The sequence below is a fragment of the Tamandua tetradactyla genome, chromosome 11 (genome assembly GCF_023851605.1).
Source record: "Tamandua tetradactyla isolate mTamTet1 chromosome 11, mTamTet1.pri, whole genome shotgun sequence".
NCBI lineage: Eukaryota > Metazoa > Chordata > Mammalia > Pilosa > Myrmecophagidae > Tamandua > Tamandua tetradactyla.
The window spans coordinates 13333313-13349055 of NC_135337.1; the positions used below are offsets into that span (position 1 = coordinate 13333313).

General features: G+C 52.7%; 1 protein-coding gene across 1 annotated transcript; it reads right to left on the bottom strand.

The window, feature by feature from the left end:
* Positions 1 to 398: 398 nt before the first annotated feature.
* On the bottom strand, positions 399 to 3171 carry GPR61 (G protein-coupled receptor 61). The gene has a single exon (XM_077119472.1). The coding sequence runs from the start codon at positions 3128 to 3130 to the stop codon at positions 1775 to 1777; it is 1356 nt and encodes a 451-aa protein (XP_076975587.1). The 5' UTR covers positions 3131 to 3171; the 3' UTR covers positions 399 to 1774.
* Between the last annotated feature and the right edge of the window lie 12572 nt (positions 3172 to 15743).

The window sequence follows — 15743 nt, forward strand, 5'->3', positions numbered from 1 at the left end:
CAGTTTCCTTTCTTTACTTTCTTCACTAGAGAATTTTCATTTACAACCCCCATCCTTTCCACAATCTGCAGTAAGCCTCAGTGTAGATATTTTGCTGCAATGGACTCAACTCTGAAAAGTTAGAACCCTGGATATATTCTCCACTCTATTTCTTGAATATTTTCTACAGTGCTTTACCAGCTGTAAATCCCTGTAAAGTACAATATATCTGATCAAATTAGACTATGAACTCCTTGAAGGCAGTGACCACACATCCTCTCTGTAAGTCCCAGGGGATATGGGTATCCAAATATTATGCACTGAGTGGAACTGATAGAGTCAATGTTGATATCAGTATAGTCTTTTATAATAAAAATTATTTATTGGCTATTCAAAGGGGAAACTATCCCACTCCCACCATCCCATTTTCCCCATTAACATTGAGTCAGGCGTTATTCAAATGCAGACACACCACCATGCTGTCCGTGACTCTTTAGTGTCACCTGACTGTATTGACGGAAATGGGGTAGACAGGTAGTCCCACATCCTGTCCAGTTTGCAGTTATTCCCCTTCACTTGAAAATTTGGTTGATCCATGCGTTGGCCACCACTACCAACCAACACAGTTCCTACTGAATCAAACCGTGGAAAGCTGAGCCCAACTCCTGTGCCCTGTCTCCAACCCAGAGCTGCATACTGGAGAGAGATTTAAGTTTTTGTTATGAAGCTAATTTTGAGCACGATGAATGAAAGGGAGAAATTTAATGGACCATGGAAACCCCACCTTTCCCATGCCCAACCTTAGTCTCTTGTACCCTATTGTCCAGAGGGCTGGAGGTGGAGTCACTGCCATGAGGAGAAAGATCAGGGAGGTCATTCCTGGAAGGAAAAGGTGATCAGTATTATTGATCAAGGTGATTATCTGGTCCCTTTGTACCCAGTCACCTTAGCAATTCAAATGTTAGTCCCCCTACCCCCAGCTTTCTGACTCTGAAATGAGGGGGGAAAAAGCCATCCCTGTCTTATTTTTGCCTTTGCTGAGATTAAGCCTCAATCTTGGTCTCCAGGCATGGAAGAGAAACAGGGAAATAGAGCAAAAGGACTGTTCTTGAAGAGCGGAAGAGAGAAGCTGCAGTCAGCTTTCCTGTTTCCTACTCCATATACCCTGATTGCTACCTTCTCCTTACTTCTGGTAAAACTCAGAAAACTGGTAGAGAGAAATATATCCAACTGGTTCTCTCACTTTAAAGAAATATCAGGTATAAAACTAGAAAATCATCTATTAACTCAAATGGAAACACTTGGCTGTAATTTAATACTTGTTAAGCCTACCAAGGAGATGAGAAGACAGATCATTTTCTTACTTTGCTTGGGTGCAGTTACTGCCCTGGATAATTACACTGAAAAATAAAATATTCTGAATGGCCCCAGAATAAGGCCAAACCTGGCCTATATCCTTCAAATCCTACCCTTACAGAGCTTCCCTGCTGCCTGAGGCATGGAAAGTTCCCCAGTTGAGAGGCTTCACCTCACCTTTGTGACCTTTTCTCTCATCAGTGTCTCACCACTCCCGGGTTCCCTCCCCCAGTCATCAAGGCTCTCAGCCAAGTCCAAGGACTTTTGTCATATGTCCAACCTGTTGACTCTGTTCTTGACCCAGGAAATTCTCATCAAAAGATGGGTTCAGAGACCCTGTCCCGGCCCCTCCCAGCTGGGAAAAGGTGATCCCACAAGGTGGTCCTCGCAATCATAACCAACCCCCAACCCCATCTCCCTCCAAACATCCAGTAACCCATCATGATTCCTGCCGGGGTGAGGGGGCAGGATGGAGGTAGCTGTCCGACATGATGATGTCGCTAGTGAGTTGCTGTTCCAGGAACTCAGAGGTCTCCTCAGCTATCTGGCCTGGAATTCGAAAGTCGACAGCAGGTGGCTCCTGCTTGGGGCTAGGGAGTGGTCGTGGAACCCAGGACTCCGTGGGACAGCCAGTCCCCTGAAGGAACTGCAGGAAGTTCTCCTCAATCGAGCCTTCCCGGCTAGGCAGTCTCAGTTCCTCCTCTGGAGCTGGCTTGAAGAAGCAGACAAACTGCTTGCTGAGCTCCCCGCGGATCTGCCGGTTGAGACATCCATAGAAGAAAGGGTTGGAAGTGAAGCAGAAGTAGCCAATCCAGGTCACTATACTCTCTACCTGCCCAGCTGAAGTGGGCTGAGCACTCAGGGCGACATAGAGGTGGAAAGAGAAATAGGGCAACCAGCAGAGCAGGAACTGTCCCCCCACGGCTAGGAGGACCACTGCTGCCTTCCCGCCCCCAAACGTCCGGTGTGGGGTGGTCTGGGGGGCCCCAGAACTGGTGACCATGGTGGAGCGGCTGCTGAGCGATTCCGAGCGTTGCCGGGGCGTCTCCATCCACGTGGGCAGGGGCCCATGCTGCATGGCAGCCACGCGAGCCACCCGGAACATGCTGCAGTAGACCACAAGCATGAGGAGCAGGGGCAGCAAGAAGTAAAGGACAGCGAAGACCACCACGAAAAGCTGGCAGTAGGCACTGTGGCTCCATTGGAGCGAGCAGCCTGGGGGGTCGCCGGGAGCTCCTTCCTCTCGGGAGACCCTTCCCAACACAGGCACGGACGCCATGGCTAAGGCCTTCACCCACACACCCACCAGCACGGAGGCCACCAGCCCCAGCGTCATGCGCACCTCGTAGCGCATGGGGTGGACCACGTAATAGTAGCGCTCCACGTTGATGGCCGACACAGAGAGGATGGCCAGGCTGACAAAGCACACGCTCAGGAACAGGTAGAGGCGGCAGGTGACCTCCCCGAAGAGGGCGTGGTCAAAGAGGGTGGAGCTGGAGAGCATGGCCAGGGGCATGAGTGTCAGGGCGGCCAGCAGGTCCACCAGGCAGAGGTGAAAGACGAAGACGAATTTCCGGAGGGCAGGCGTCTTGGCGATGACAGCCATCACGGCAGCGTTGCCAGCCACGGCGGTCAGGTCCAGCAGGAGCATGAAGAAGAGGGCCACAGACTCCGAAGCCACGTCCCGCAGCCCCACCTCCGGGACCCCGCTGGCAGTAGAGGGGCCTGGGGTTTGAGGGGCCCTGCCCAAAATGGAAGAGTTCCCTGATGACTGAGGGATGGGTGAGGACTCCATGGGGCCGAAAGAGGACACCCAGGCCGCCTCCTGTCACGGCCCCATCCCCCATCCTAGTCCAGCGACCCTGGGATGGCGAGCCCAGGCCCAGGCTTCCTGATTTCGCCACAGGCGCCTCCCGCTGGGGCCTCCCTGACCGGATCTTCCCGCCAGCCTTCCTGGAGAGGCTCGTCGGGGTACAGAGCGCCAGGCCGGGCAGCTGAGGCTCAATAACTCATATTCCCTTTCTAGTGGGAGGTAGCAAAGAAGCAGGACACTTGAGAGATGTGGGAGCCCCACCCATTCAACGCTCCACCTTCTGAGTGGTCTCCAGCTCCTTCTTTTCCACTTCTTTTCCTCCGTTCTCCATGTCCTTCTCCCCTTTTAAGGACGATTATCCAGGGATTCGGAATGCCCTGTCTCCTCGTCCCAAGGTCCTGCTGAGCTCTGGGATAGTGTCCCACTTTGGGTGTTGCTTATGTAAATTTTCTGATTTCTTGTCTCCTCAGAACTGCAGCCACTGTTGGAGTGTAGAAGGAGCACAAGATTTGGTTCCCCATCCCAGGCCGGGGAATTACTAAGTCTGTGACTCTTCTGAACTTCAGTTTCCTCATAAAGGCTCTGCAAAAGGAAGGGAATAATGCCCAGTTCACAACTATGTTGGATGGGTCCTGTGAAAATGTATTAATAATACTAATAATAAGCAGTAATGATTATGTGGTGCTTACCACTGCCAGGACCTGTCTAAGCACTCTACATATATTAGCTCATTTTGATCCTCACCACAACCCGCTGAGATAAAGATGATTCTTATCCCCATTTTACAGTCACAAAGCTGAGGCCTAAAGCAGGTAACTTACCCAAGGTCACACAGCTAGTAAGTGGCAAGATCCAGGCACATACCAGGAGTCTGGCTCCAGGGCCAGGACTCAAGACCACTGTGCCATGCTGCCCGGGAAGGGCTGTGAGCCTACACATAGTAGGCGTGCTGTCGATATTAGCTGAATTTGAACCGTCTCTAGAAATTTCTCTCTCTGCTCTAGGGTCTAAGAGGTCACCTGGAAAGGGAGAGGACTACTTGTGCTTTAGACTGCTCTGACATCCCCCACCCCCACTTCAAACACAAAAAACTTTGGGAGAAGGAGCAGTGAAAACAAAATGGCCTGGGTAGAAGGAACCTGGGGGACCAGCTCAGCCAGCCTCCACTGATCCTGAAGCCAGAAAGTCAAAAGTCATTTTGACTTTTGGGAAAAGTCATCTTCCCATCTCCACCCACCCACTAACTTCTCAGGGACACTGTACCCCTCCGGGTGGGGGCGGGTGAGTGCTCCCGTCCTTCCACTCTCCAGCGCCCCAGGTCTCTGGTCCTTGGAGGAGCCCTACCCCAAAAGCCTCACGCTCTGGGAAAGGAAAGGAAAAGGGATGCGTTCTGGTATTAGCAGTCACAGAACTAGCCGCAAGGAATAGGCATCTGTGGAAAAAGGTGGGTCCAGGGAGAATGGGTAGATGACCATGATCGTGGAAGTGGGTAAACATAAAGTGGAGAAGAAAACTGAAGGAAATTGGGAGAAGAGGAAGTCTGTGGTCTCAGTGACTCTCATTTCTCCCAATCTGGAATGACAGATCAAATCTGTCTCATGGGCCTCCTGAACTTGCTGAGTTTGCATATCATTGAAAGAGGTTGCCCAATATAATTTAAAATCTTTCTCATTTATATAAACTATTCTTGCAGTCAAGACCCCATAAGTATAGTGTGTGAAGGTTCGCAAAATCAGAGGCAAACTGTGGATGTGCCAAGTCTGATCCCCTTTCCATAGACAACTCACAAGTTCCTAGAACACAGTTTCCTCATCTGTAAAATGGGTGGAGTGGTGGAGGGTAGTGGGGTTGGGGGGTGTCGAACCAAATAACTTCCAAGATTTCTATGCATGATTACATTTGATAACTCCTGAGTTCCTGGGCTGCAGAGGGCCTGGTGGTTGCTCAATTAAAAGAAAAAAAAAATCATTTCTCTGATTGTGAAACAGAGGAGCACCTGAGGCAGACGGGCCCACGCCTGTCCATTGTTGTAGCCTGGGCTTTTGTGGTACCAACAATTAATCTAGCTGCTAGCATGCCATACATACCTGCCATCAGTGCACAGTACAATTTTGTGAGCTGAATCAAACTCAAATTGATTGGTTGGATCCCTGCCCCCCAGTATACACTCCAAGAATACTCAGTCATTCAGCTGTGTGCCAGCCAGAGGACTCTCTTCCAGAAAGGATAACCCAGGTTCCTGGATGCGAGGCAACCCTAACTTTGGACAACTGCCTAGAAACGTGCCTCTCTCCAGGGATACCCGAAAGCTCTTTTCTCAGTTAAAATGGCCTTGTAGACCTGGGGTCTGCAGAGGAGATAATGAGCCTCAACTTCTCGTGAGAGTGTCTACCAGGAAAAATGCCAGAAAGAAATACTACAGAAGGCATGCTTGCCCATTAGTCTCCATGCCTTGATTAACCCATCCTTTCCTGTGAACGGGGCCCAGAAGACGTGGCTCTGCTAGTTGTTGCCACCAGCACTGCCCGGGCTAAAGAAGGAGAAGGCCACCATGGATAGGTGGGCCTCAAGCAGTCTGATCTAGCAGGGCCCCACCGGGGTCCCAGACTGGGGGAATCAGAAATGGTTTCCACACGGAGGTGGAGAGCTACCATGCAGCCGTGATGGAGCCCCAGGCAAGAAGACATTGGACATTTCTCTTTTTCACAGCCCCCTCAGCCTTGCCAGGATCTCCACACTGACTCCTAATTCCCAGGATTCCAATTTACCTCCTAACAGATGGATCAATATACCGGGCTTCTCCGCACCCCCTCACGGGTGGGCTCTGGTTATGGAGGGGAGGGCCACGGTGAACGGCTTCAGAGGGGGAAACCCAGGCAGCCTCCTTCCACTCTTAGCTCGTATCATCATGACTTCTACCCCATCCCCCTGCTGCTTCCTTCCAGCAACTCCCCTCCTACCCTGAGGACCTTTCTGTGCCTGGAGGGCTTTGCCACCGTGGGGCAGAGGGCTGGGCTGCTAGCAGGGGCATGGGCAAGTTCCAAATAGCCTTGTTTCAGGGTGCGAGATGGGCCTGCCCCCGCGGCATATTAAGTGCCCAGCCCAAAGCCACAGGGATGTCGTTAGAATTCACAAGCACCTATTTCCCAGGGATAGAGCTTCCACCCCTAGGACCTGAGCCCAGCCTTCCTGCCTTTCCTAAGCCAGATGAGATGCCTTTCTAGAGAGCCAACACCTCTCCCCCAGCCCAGCAGCCCATGCCGAGGACACAGAGTTACCCATCAGCCCGACACGTTCCGAGGATGTGGGAGACCCATCTCTATGACATGGAACGAGACAGATGGAGAGTCTGTCTGTCTGCAGGGTGTGGGTACTCCTGCCGACAGGAGGTCAACCCCCCGTCTCTAGGCTTCATAGATGCCCACACCCCAGTTCTGCCTTTGGGACATCTGGGGGCCCATCTTCTGGCAAGACTGTCAACCACAGGACAGAGTGAGCTGTTCCTTGGAATACAGAGCAATCCCTCTGTAGGGACCTTAGTTCTCACCACCAGGCCCTGGGTCTGGCCCCCTGGTCCTGGCCTAGTCGGCAACTCCTACCTTTGCTGAGCAGCTCCTGGCTCCCATGTGATAGCTCCTCTCAGCTGATGCTTCTCCAAGGCTGCTGAAGCCTGAACCACTGCAGTGAGCGGTGAGAGGCAGCCGGCAGGGCAGGATGCTTCGAGAGCTTCTGGGTCCTAAGGGCCTCCTGCTTCCCACCCAGCCTTTGGAGCAGAGAGCCTAACACCAGTGCGGGAGGCAAGGTGCCCAGGAGTGGGCACAGCCCCTCTCCCTTCCCTCCAGTTACTGGAGTGGCATCTCAAAAACCATATGGCACCAGGTGAAGGGAGGCAAGGGAGACCCTCCTGGCCAGCGGGATGAAGTAAACAGAGCTCTTGGAGTCAGAAAAATCCAAGTTCAAGGTCTGGCTCTGGTACTTACTAGCCATGTGACCTTGGGCAAGTCCCTTCTGATTTCTGGCTCTGGTTGCCTTATCTGTTCAAAGGGAACATAGGGTAGATGAGCCCTCAGGTCCCTTCCAGTGCTTCCAATGCTTGGTTCTCTGTGACATCAAAGCCAAGGGGCTTTTGTGGTGAGAGGTCAAGGCAGTCACAGGACCCCAAAGTTAGGCCTGGCAGGAACCGAGGCTCCAGGGCATGGCTCAAGGCTTGGCTTCTTTGACAGCTCTGAAGATGTATAGAGAACAGGTTTAGGAGTGGCAGTTGGATTTGAAGGGAAGCTAAAGGGCTTGTCTTGACCCTGCACTTGCCTGCCAAAAAGCAAGTAATTATTGTTTTCTTAGTTTGTATGTTTATTTGGAGTGGGGCTCTAGAGGCTGATAGGAGTGGGGGGAGCAGACTCTGACATTCCCCTGAGCCACCTTGTAACATCACCACAACCCTCCTTCCTGAAGGTCAAGTAAGAGCCAGGTACCCAGGAAGACTCAGATTGGTCTGGGTTTGGGACTGGGCAGAGCTGGGAAGCATTGTCCCTAGAAGTTCAGAAGCTGTGTGGTGGGTTTCCCCAATCAACGAGGACACCCACACATACTCCCAACTGTGGAGGTGAGATGAAGGGACATAGCGTTTCATGAGATATGGAGAAGAGGGTCAGTTTCTCCAGGAACAGTTCACTCCCATGGTTACTTCAGCCAAGGATAGAATCAAAGCACTGTAGAGCTGTCTGACATCCTACAAGCCCAGGCATCCATGTTTCAGATGCCCAGAGAGTGAAAGAGACTGCCCAAAGCCACACAGCTCCACATGGCAAAGCCCTGAGTTTAGACAGGGAGTTCAGGCATGATACCTACTCCAGAGCCTTCTGCCCTGAGGTTTGCCTATTCTGTTGCTCCTTTGGTCTCCAAAAAGGAAGAAAGGGAATTCTAGAATTGTTTACTGGTACAACCCGAAGAGTCATAAGATCAGTGAATTCCTCAGGGAATTCATAGAGGGCAAGTTGGCTGCCCCAGGTCAACAACAAAAGAGGTCACTGACCAGCCAAAGGTGATGCGGTGATCTCTACTCCCAGCCACCATCTTTAAGCTCTGACAAGTGCCAGGCCCTTTGTATACAGCAACTTCAGTCCTCACACCAACTCTTCAAGGCAGCCATTACTTACCCTGTTTTACAGGTAAGGAAACCGGGATTCAAGAAGTTAGGTGACTTTGCCCAGATGACATAGCTAGTAAGTGCCAGAGCCAATATTTGAACCCAGATTGGTTTGAAGCTAAAACGTTCGCTCCTTCCCGCCATCCCCCTGTGGCCTCTCTGGAAGCTGACTTGAGGCTCAGGGCTTAAGCCCTAAAGCAGGTTCAACGGAAGTGGCCTCTGCCCTCCAAGAGACTGCCTGGAACAAACCCCGTTAGATACACCCAGCTGCAGGGAAATCGAAAGGAAATGGCAAATAAAAAGCTTGCAGACAGCAGAGTGGTTTCAATCAGATCATGTGCCATCATGTTGGCAAGATCATCTTGGCGTCAATCAAACTCTCTGAGACCCGGGAAAGCCCATCCTTGCTCAGCACTCGCGTTCTTCTTGCAGGAGCCCAGCCCGAACTGACACAGCCGCTTCCAAAGGGGCTCAGAATGACTCAGGGCAGACTTGGGCTCATCACAACAGGATTGTAGAGAGAGTGCTGAATTAGGGGGGTCAGCAAACCTTGGCTCTATTCTACTGTTTGGTGGTAAGACCTTGGCCTGTAAGTTAGCCAGTTCTGCCTTCGTTTTTCTATCTCTAAAATAGGCAAAATTCTTTACTCCCCAGCTGATATAGTAGGGTTAAGGAGCCTGTAGTACAAACCTAGCCTCCTTCTCAGGCTTGGGGGAGCTAGCTTGGTGGCCTGGCAGGCCACACGGCTGGTGTGGTGACCAGTGGGCAAGGTCTCCAGGCCCTCAAGACTCCTCCCACAGAGCTCTGGGGAAAAGGGGCAGAGGATACTGGAGCATCATCTCGGTTGCTGGAAGGCATCTTGATTCAGGAGAGAGGGAAGAGGGAAGGCAGGGAAGGGCGCCTGAGGGGAGGCTGTGCAGGACGCTGCCTCTGCCCTGGCCTGGGACCAGCTGATAATAATAACCATGCCACTAGTTCTTGAGGGCCCACTCAGGGGAGGCACTTCATATGCTGCATCTCATTAAATGAGCTATTGACCTCACATATCCCCACCCCACCCTGCCACTCCCTCCTTTGAAGGCTTTGCACAATGGAGGGGATGTCAAAGGTGGAGGCATTGGGTGTGGCCCTACAAACAGATTCAGGGTTCACCCTTGCTGCATACACACCCACCAAGAGCCTCCTGCTCCACATGGGGACTAGGCCCACCTCCCGGCAGTGACAACTCCTTCCTCACCATCATGGCAGGGTCCTTGGTACCGAAGACTGATTTCAGCCCTGCCCCTCCCCTTGCCCTCCCCTTGCCCACCAGCACCTCTTGATTGGGTTATATCCACCCCACCCATCCTTTCTTGCCCCAGGATGAGACCTTGAAGGTTGAGTTTATATTTCATTCATTCATCCATTTATTCAATAAATATCTCTTGAATGACTCTGACGTGCCCACAGCCACCTGCCTCTAGCCCCTCGCCTGCTGAGTGGTGCCCACTGCACCCCTTCTCTGCTCCATCTGCCTGCTGTCAAAACCGGCTCTCAAGAAAGAGGCTGATAAATCCATTCACGCTGATAGAGGTTTAATGTGTTCTCTCTCCCAGGAATATTAACAATTTAACAAAGAACAAAGGGAAGAGGCTGGAATGTTGGAATTTCAGTATGGGGTGCTCCTGAGGCCCTACAGTGTAGGCTGTCACTCTGACCACCTACACCCAACTCTGGCCTTAGCCCCCTCCACCTTCCCCGCCCCAGGAAGCCAGCGTCGCATTCTCGCTCCATCTCCGTCCGCCTCCATGCACATGGACAGCTGACCCTCCCCCCACAGGGTGCAGATCCACAAATGGGGTCCTCCCATCCCAGCCTGGTTCCCGGCTGTGCAGAACCTCCGGTGGCAGCTCTGGCTTTGCCCGTTCCCCAGGTGCCCACCTCCCCCTGCCCGCCATCTGGGGGCCAGGTGGAGGAGCTGAGGAGGGAGGTGGAGGAAAACAGAGGTGAGAGCCTTTCCATTCCATTTATGCCTCCATAGTCTAGCCCACACCCCCTGCCTGGAGCCGAGATCCAACTGTATATTCAGCCTGCAGCTGCCACTGGTCATGTGAGCCCATTGCTAGGTTACAGGGACCCAAAAATAAATCCTTCCCTACCAGATTAGAAACTGGGGGCCTCGGATGAACCGGGCTCAAAAGAGTGGCAGGAACACCCACAGTGCATATGCAGGCCAGGTTTGCTGGGCGACCAGGGAGCGTCCCCGATGCTGACCCCTAACCCCATCCTCTAGCTGGGGGGAGTCAATGCTGGACACCCCCCCTCAAAGAAAACGTCCCCAAGGGCTCCCAGGTCTTGATAAGTACACAATAAATAGCTCTACAGGTAGAGTGGGCCTTCCTCCCTAGCCATCAGAGACTTCTTGGGCAATGCCCCCGTGCCCATTCTTCCCAGCCAACCCCCCCATCGGGGGCCTGCCCTTCTGTATGCCCCGGCCCAGCCTCGAGGCACTGGCAAACCTGCATTAACCATTACCCTGTGTTTGGTGGGCAGTCTGTCCCAGCGGTCCTTTGCCAGACTCAGGAAGGCAGCCGTAGCAGGAGGCCCAGTTCTGCACCCTTTCAGCTGAGCTCTCCCACAACCACGTTCTGAGTTCATTTCAATAACTCCATTGACAGGTGAGAAAACTGAGGCTCGGCGAGGGTAAGTGACTTTCTTTGTGTTGTACAGTTGAGAAGCTGGGATTAAAATCCCAGATATATTTATTCAGACTGGAAGGTGGGGCAAGGAAGAGGGCAGAGAAGCTCAACAAAGGAAAAGGATGTCCCCAAAAATCTTGCCCTGGGGCCTGATAATTTGGTCTAAATTGGAGATGTGGTTTCCCCCTGACACCCCACCCTTCCATCCTCCAAGCAGACCACAGCTTACCCCAACCATACTGCCTCCTTCCTCACGGCTTTCAGCTCTGTCCCCTTCTCTGAGAAACTGCTTAAGACCTCGTGGGGTCGGGTCGTTACTGGTGCTAAGGCCTGGGAGTGGGGCTTGGGGCGGGGGGTGGGGGGGTGGGGGTGGGCAGGTGATGATGTATACAAATCTCCATTGTTCAGCTCCCCTCTATGCACAGAGCTTGACATGGAATCAGAACAGCAGAGCTGAAAAGGTCATCAAAGGTCAGATATCTAATCCCTTACAGTATGGATGAATAGGCTCAGAGAGGGGAAGTAACTTGCCCAAGATCACACAGCTAGAGGGTGAAGGAGGTGTGATCTGAATCCAAGCCTCTACATTCCCACTCCTTTTTTGTTGTTGTTGTATGCTGTATGGTAGGGGTCACATTTCATTCTTTTTTCATGTGACTATCCTGTGATTGCAGCACCATTTGTTGATTTTTTTTCAGGGTCGGGGAGGGAGGTGCATGGGCCAGGAATCCCACTCAGGTCTCCAGCATGGCAGGTGAGAATCCTGCCACTGAACTACCCTTGCATCTCCCCCCCACCCCCGACACTCCTTTTTTTGGGCCTGTCATTAAGAAGGCAGACAGTTGGTGTCCATCAGATCTGGCACTGGGGTCCCCACTTGGTGCCCTTCCTCAATCCACTGCAGCTCCAAGGCCCACTCAGCTGCCTGTTCCCTTCAGCACAGTGCCTCTAAGCACAATTTTGAGGAGGCCCAGATGCCCCGCCAGCCTCCCCTGTACAGGTCTTTGACTCCCCATTTCAAGCACACTCCTGCGGTCTAAAGCTTCAGGCACCCCATTCCTTCTCCTTCAGCAACCAGCAGCCTGGACTGCAGGCTCCACCCTCCCTCAGGCTCATTTCACTCAATTCAAGAAACATTTATTAAGCATCTACCATGTGCAAAAACTGTACACAGGGAATGAGAGAGAGGGATACAAAAAGGAAACAAATACAGAGCATATCCTCCTGGTGCTTACAATCTAGGATGGGTACAAAACAGGTTAAAAACTACAAGGAAGGGTCAAAGTGCTATGAAGATTCAAAGAAAAAAGTGAACCCACTCAGGAAATCCGGGAAGGCTTCATGAAGGAAGTGGCATGGGTCTTAGAGGAGAGGTAGGATTGAAGGGGGCTGAGGAGAAGATTAGTCCAGGTTGAGAGCAGGACAAGCAAAACCATGGAAACAGACAAGTTCTGAGGAATACCAGGGCATTGTGAGTTATCCAGTTTGATTGAAAAATAACACGTGCGGAGGGAAGAAGTGAGAACAGGGAAGTAGATTGGCTGGACCGTGGTAAGCCTCGCAAGCCAGACTGAGAAGTTGACAAAGCCAAATTGTTTTGAGCCAGGAGACAAGGGGCCACAAAGTCAGTCAATAAGTATTTACTGAACCTACAAGTTCCAAAGCTAGGGGTTGAACTAGAGGCTGGAAATTTTCCTAGTCACTCAGGCCCAGAGAGAGGAGAAAAAAACCCACATAGGTCATCAACAGAGAGCGTACGTGTGAACATATTACGGAGTGAGCCCAGAGGAAAGGGTGGGTCAGAGATGAAATGATATAGAGATCAGATAATACGTTTCCCAGGTGGAGCTCTTGGAGAATTGGTCCCAGTACCTGTGAGTAACCTGCATGTCCATTCTTTGGGGAGGAGGTAAAAAGGGTGGAGTGGTAATTTGAGTGCCTGGAAATTCTCCCTGTAGCATTACGGTGTCATAAGAAGCTGCCCAGCCTGATCAGCAGCCGATGGCACTCTGGACCACTTAGCTAGTTGTGCCATCCCGGGATGCCCAGCCAAGGCCATCTTCCTTGGCTCTGGTCTAAGACAAAAAGCTGAGCTGGATTTCCACCATAGGGTTCCACAGAGCCCTGCCAGGAATACTTGATCTGTGACTCTGGGAAGTGCCTCTGCTCTATGTTTCTGGCACAATTTTCCCTAAGCATCACTGTCCCCAGCCATGCCACTCCCCGCTGAGCCTTGGGCAGGCTTACTCCTCCTTCTCCTGGCTGGGCATCCATGGCATGGCAAGACTAACCCTGTGGGCTCTTTGCCAGTCACTCTCCTTCTTCAAAATTCTCTCCCTACCACTCCTGATCCACCTAAATACAGGACTCTTCCCCATCCCCCAACTCTCACGCTCTTTCAGCCCAAGGAAGAGCCAGATGCCCAGGTTCCAAATCTCTCTAGGGGCTCCTTGGAAATGGAGAGACGGCTTGCGAGTGGCCCCTTGGAGGGGAGCGATGGTCAGCCCTTGCCTGCCTGGAGACCCTATTGGAGGACACATGGGTGTGAAACTGAGTCTTTTGGGTCCTCTATCCTGGAGGGGTAGCCCTGAAGGGTTTAAATCTAGCCTGTCATCTAGGGCAGCTTTCCCAGGATGGTGAGGGCCTCAGCGGGAAATAGGAACTGACTATTTCAGTTGAGGGCCCCAGGCTGTCCTGGCAGCCAGCAGCCACACGGGGGCAGTGTTGGCCGTGGAGATGCAAAGCGCTGACTGCGGTCTCTGGAGACCAGCTTCTCCTTTCAAACCCCCAACAGCTTTCTCCCTCTTGGGGAGCTTGCCGGCCTGTGGGCCCCACCTTTACAGAGCCAGGCAAATGAAAATCTTTTTCTAGGAGGTGACTGGGAAGAGACGGACAGACTGCTGGAAAGAACACTGAACTTGGAGCCCAGATCCGCACCTGCCCTTAAACGAACAGTCTGCTTTGGGCTACTTACTTAGTTTCTCTGAGCCCCTGCTTCAAATGAGGGGTTGGGTTAGAATTTTTAGATGTTCTTTAAGATCTTTTTCAGTTCTAGATTTTAAGAATCTGAGTCAGCAGCTGCTGTCTTTGAGTAGCTTCTCTCTCCAGGGCGCTGACCGCTTGAGAGGCCCCGGGCAGTGGGTGGGAGAGGGCAGAGGTAATATCAGTGGATGCCCTGACCTCCACAAACCAGGTCATTTTTCTGGGAATCACAGTTAGGAAGAAATGCAGTCCTAGGTCGGTGTAGAGGCCGAGAAGGATCCATCTAAGGCGGTCTGTTTGATTGCTTTGTGTGCAACGGTATGAGTTGCAGGGGGTAAGGGGTGTGGATGGCGGCTGGCTGGAGGATGCCCCTTCCAGTCGAGGACACCCAAAAGCCATGGGGCCAGATTGGGCTGCTCTGACCCCTGCTTTCAGCTCCCGGCCAGCACCTCCACCTCCAGAAAGCAAAGTCCACATTTCGATTTTAGAGGTGAGTACTGCTCGGCTTTCCCCATGTCTGGACTCCCCTTCCTCGCCCTCACCCCACCAGCCTCTGTCCCTGCCCTCAATGCTCTGTTCCCTGGCTGCTTTTTGACCCCAGGCCTTCTCTCCTGGATCCTGTAATTTCACACCAGGCCCTTAGACTCACTCTGCCCAGCACCCCAGCTTCCCTTACAGAGCATCTGATCTAACATGCAAGCGGGGGGTGTGGCCTGCTCCTGTATCCCGCCTCCTCTTCCTTCCTGGATGGCCCCATTTCTCACTTTTTCTGCCTCTCATTCAATTTCCTTCCTTGGATCTTTCTCTTATTTGCTTTTTGTTTCCTGTTGTCGGGACTCTCCAAGACTCGGAGCATCTTTGCATGGATCCCTATTCTCCCTGCTTCTCTGTTTCTTTCCCTCTGTACACCTTTCTTTTTCCATCTTTCTCCACCCTCACTTCTTCCTCTGCAATGAGTACATTGAGAATCTGATCCAGCCTTCCCTGGACTGGGGGTATAAATAGCAGAGGGAGACTGGGCTAGGAGCCAAACTTGCCACCAACCTCTTCCTTGCAGCCCTGGGCCTTAGGTGTCCAGGACCAGCAGTGGAGGGAAGATGCTGGGCAAGGTCTCAGGGATAGGGAGCTGGAGGGGGTCAGGGTTGAAGCCACTGTACAGAGTGACAGTGCCAGGCAGAGAGAGGGGTGTGGCAGCAAGCTGGGGGGCCATGAGCTCCACATGCAAGCCAGACTACACCCCCCAAGCCTGTCCACCTCCACCTAACGGAGCTATGGAGTCCCTACTTCAGAAGACCCTCCCCAGGACCACTTCTCCAGGGCACAGATGCGTGGGCCCAGGTGGCTGCCAGAAGACAGCAGCTGGGGGCTGGAGTGGAAGCGGTGCCCTCAGGACACAGGCCACACTCTCACCCCCAGCCAGCTCCCCGGCCTAATTAGAGGCCGGAATGGGCATTGATCGTCCCTGAGCTCATTATGTCACAGCTGGGGAACAGCTGGCCAGTTTTTTCCAGGCCATTAGCTGCGCCATGAAGTGGAGAGAGGGAGGGGCTGTGCGAGCAGGATCAATACCCGTCTGTCTGTGGGGGAAGCAGCCTCGTGCTGCCTCCTCTGGCACCCTGGGTTGTGTCGCTCTCAGGGGCTGCACGCCAGCTGAGCTCCTCTGCCTCCACACACAAAAGCTCAACTCCTTCCCTCCTGGAGCCTGGAAAGATGGGCTCGTGGCCCCTTGGCTGACCCTGACTGGCCCGCAGGGGACTCTCTGAACCTCCCCTCTCCAGAGATAAAGAGG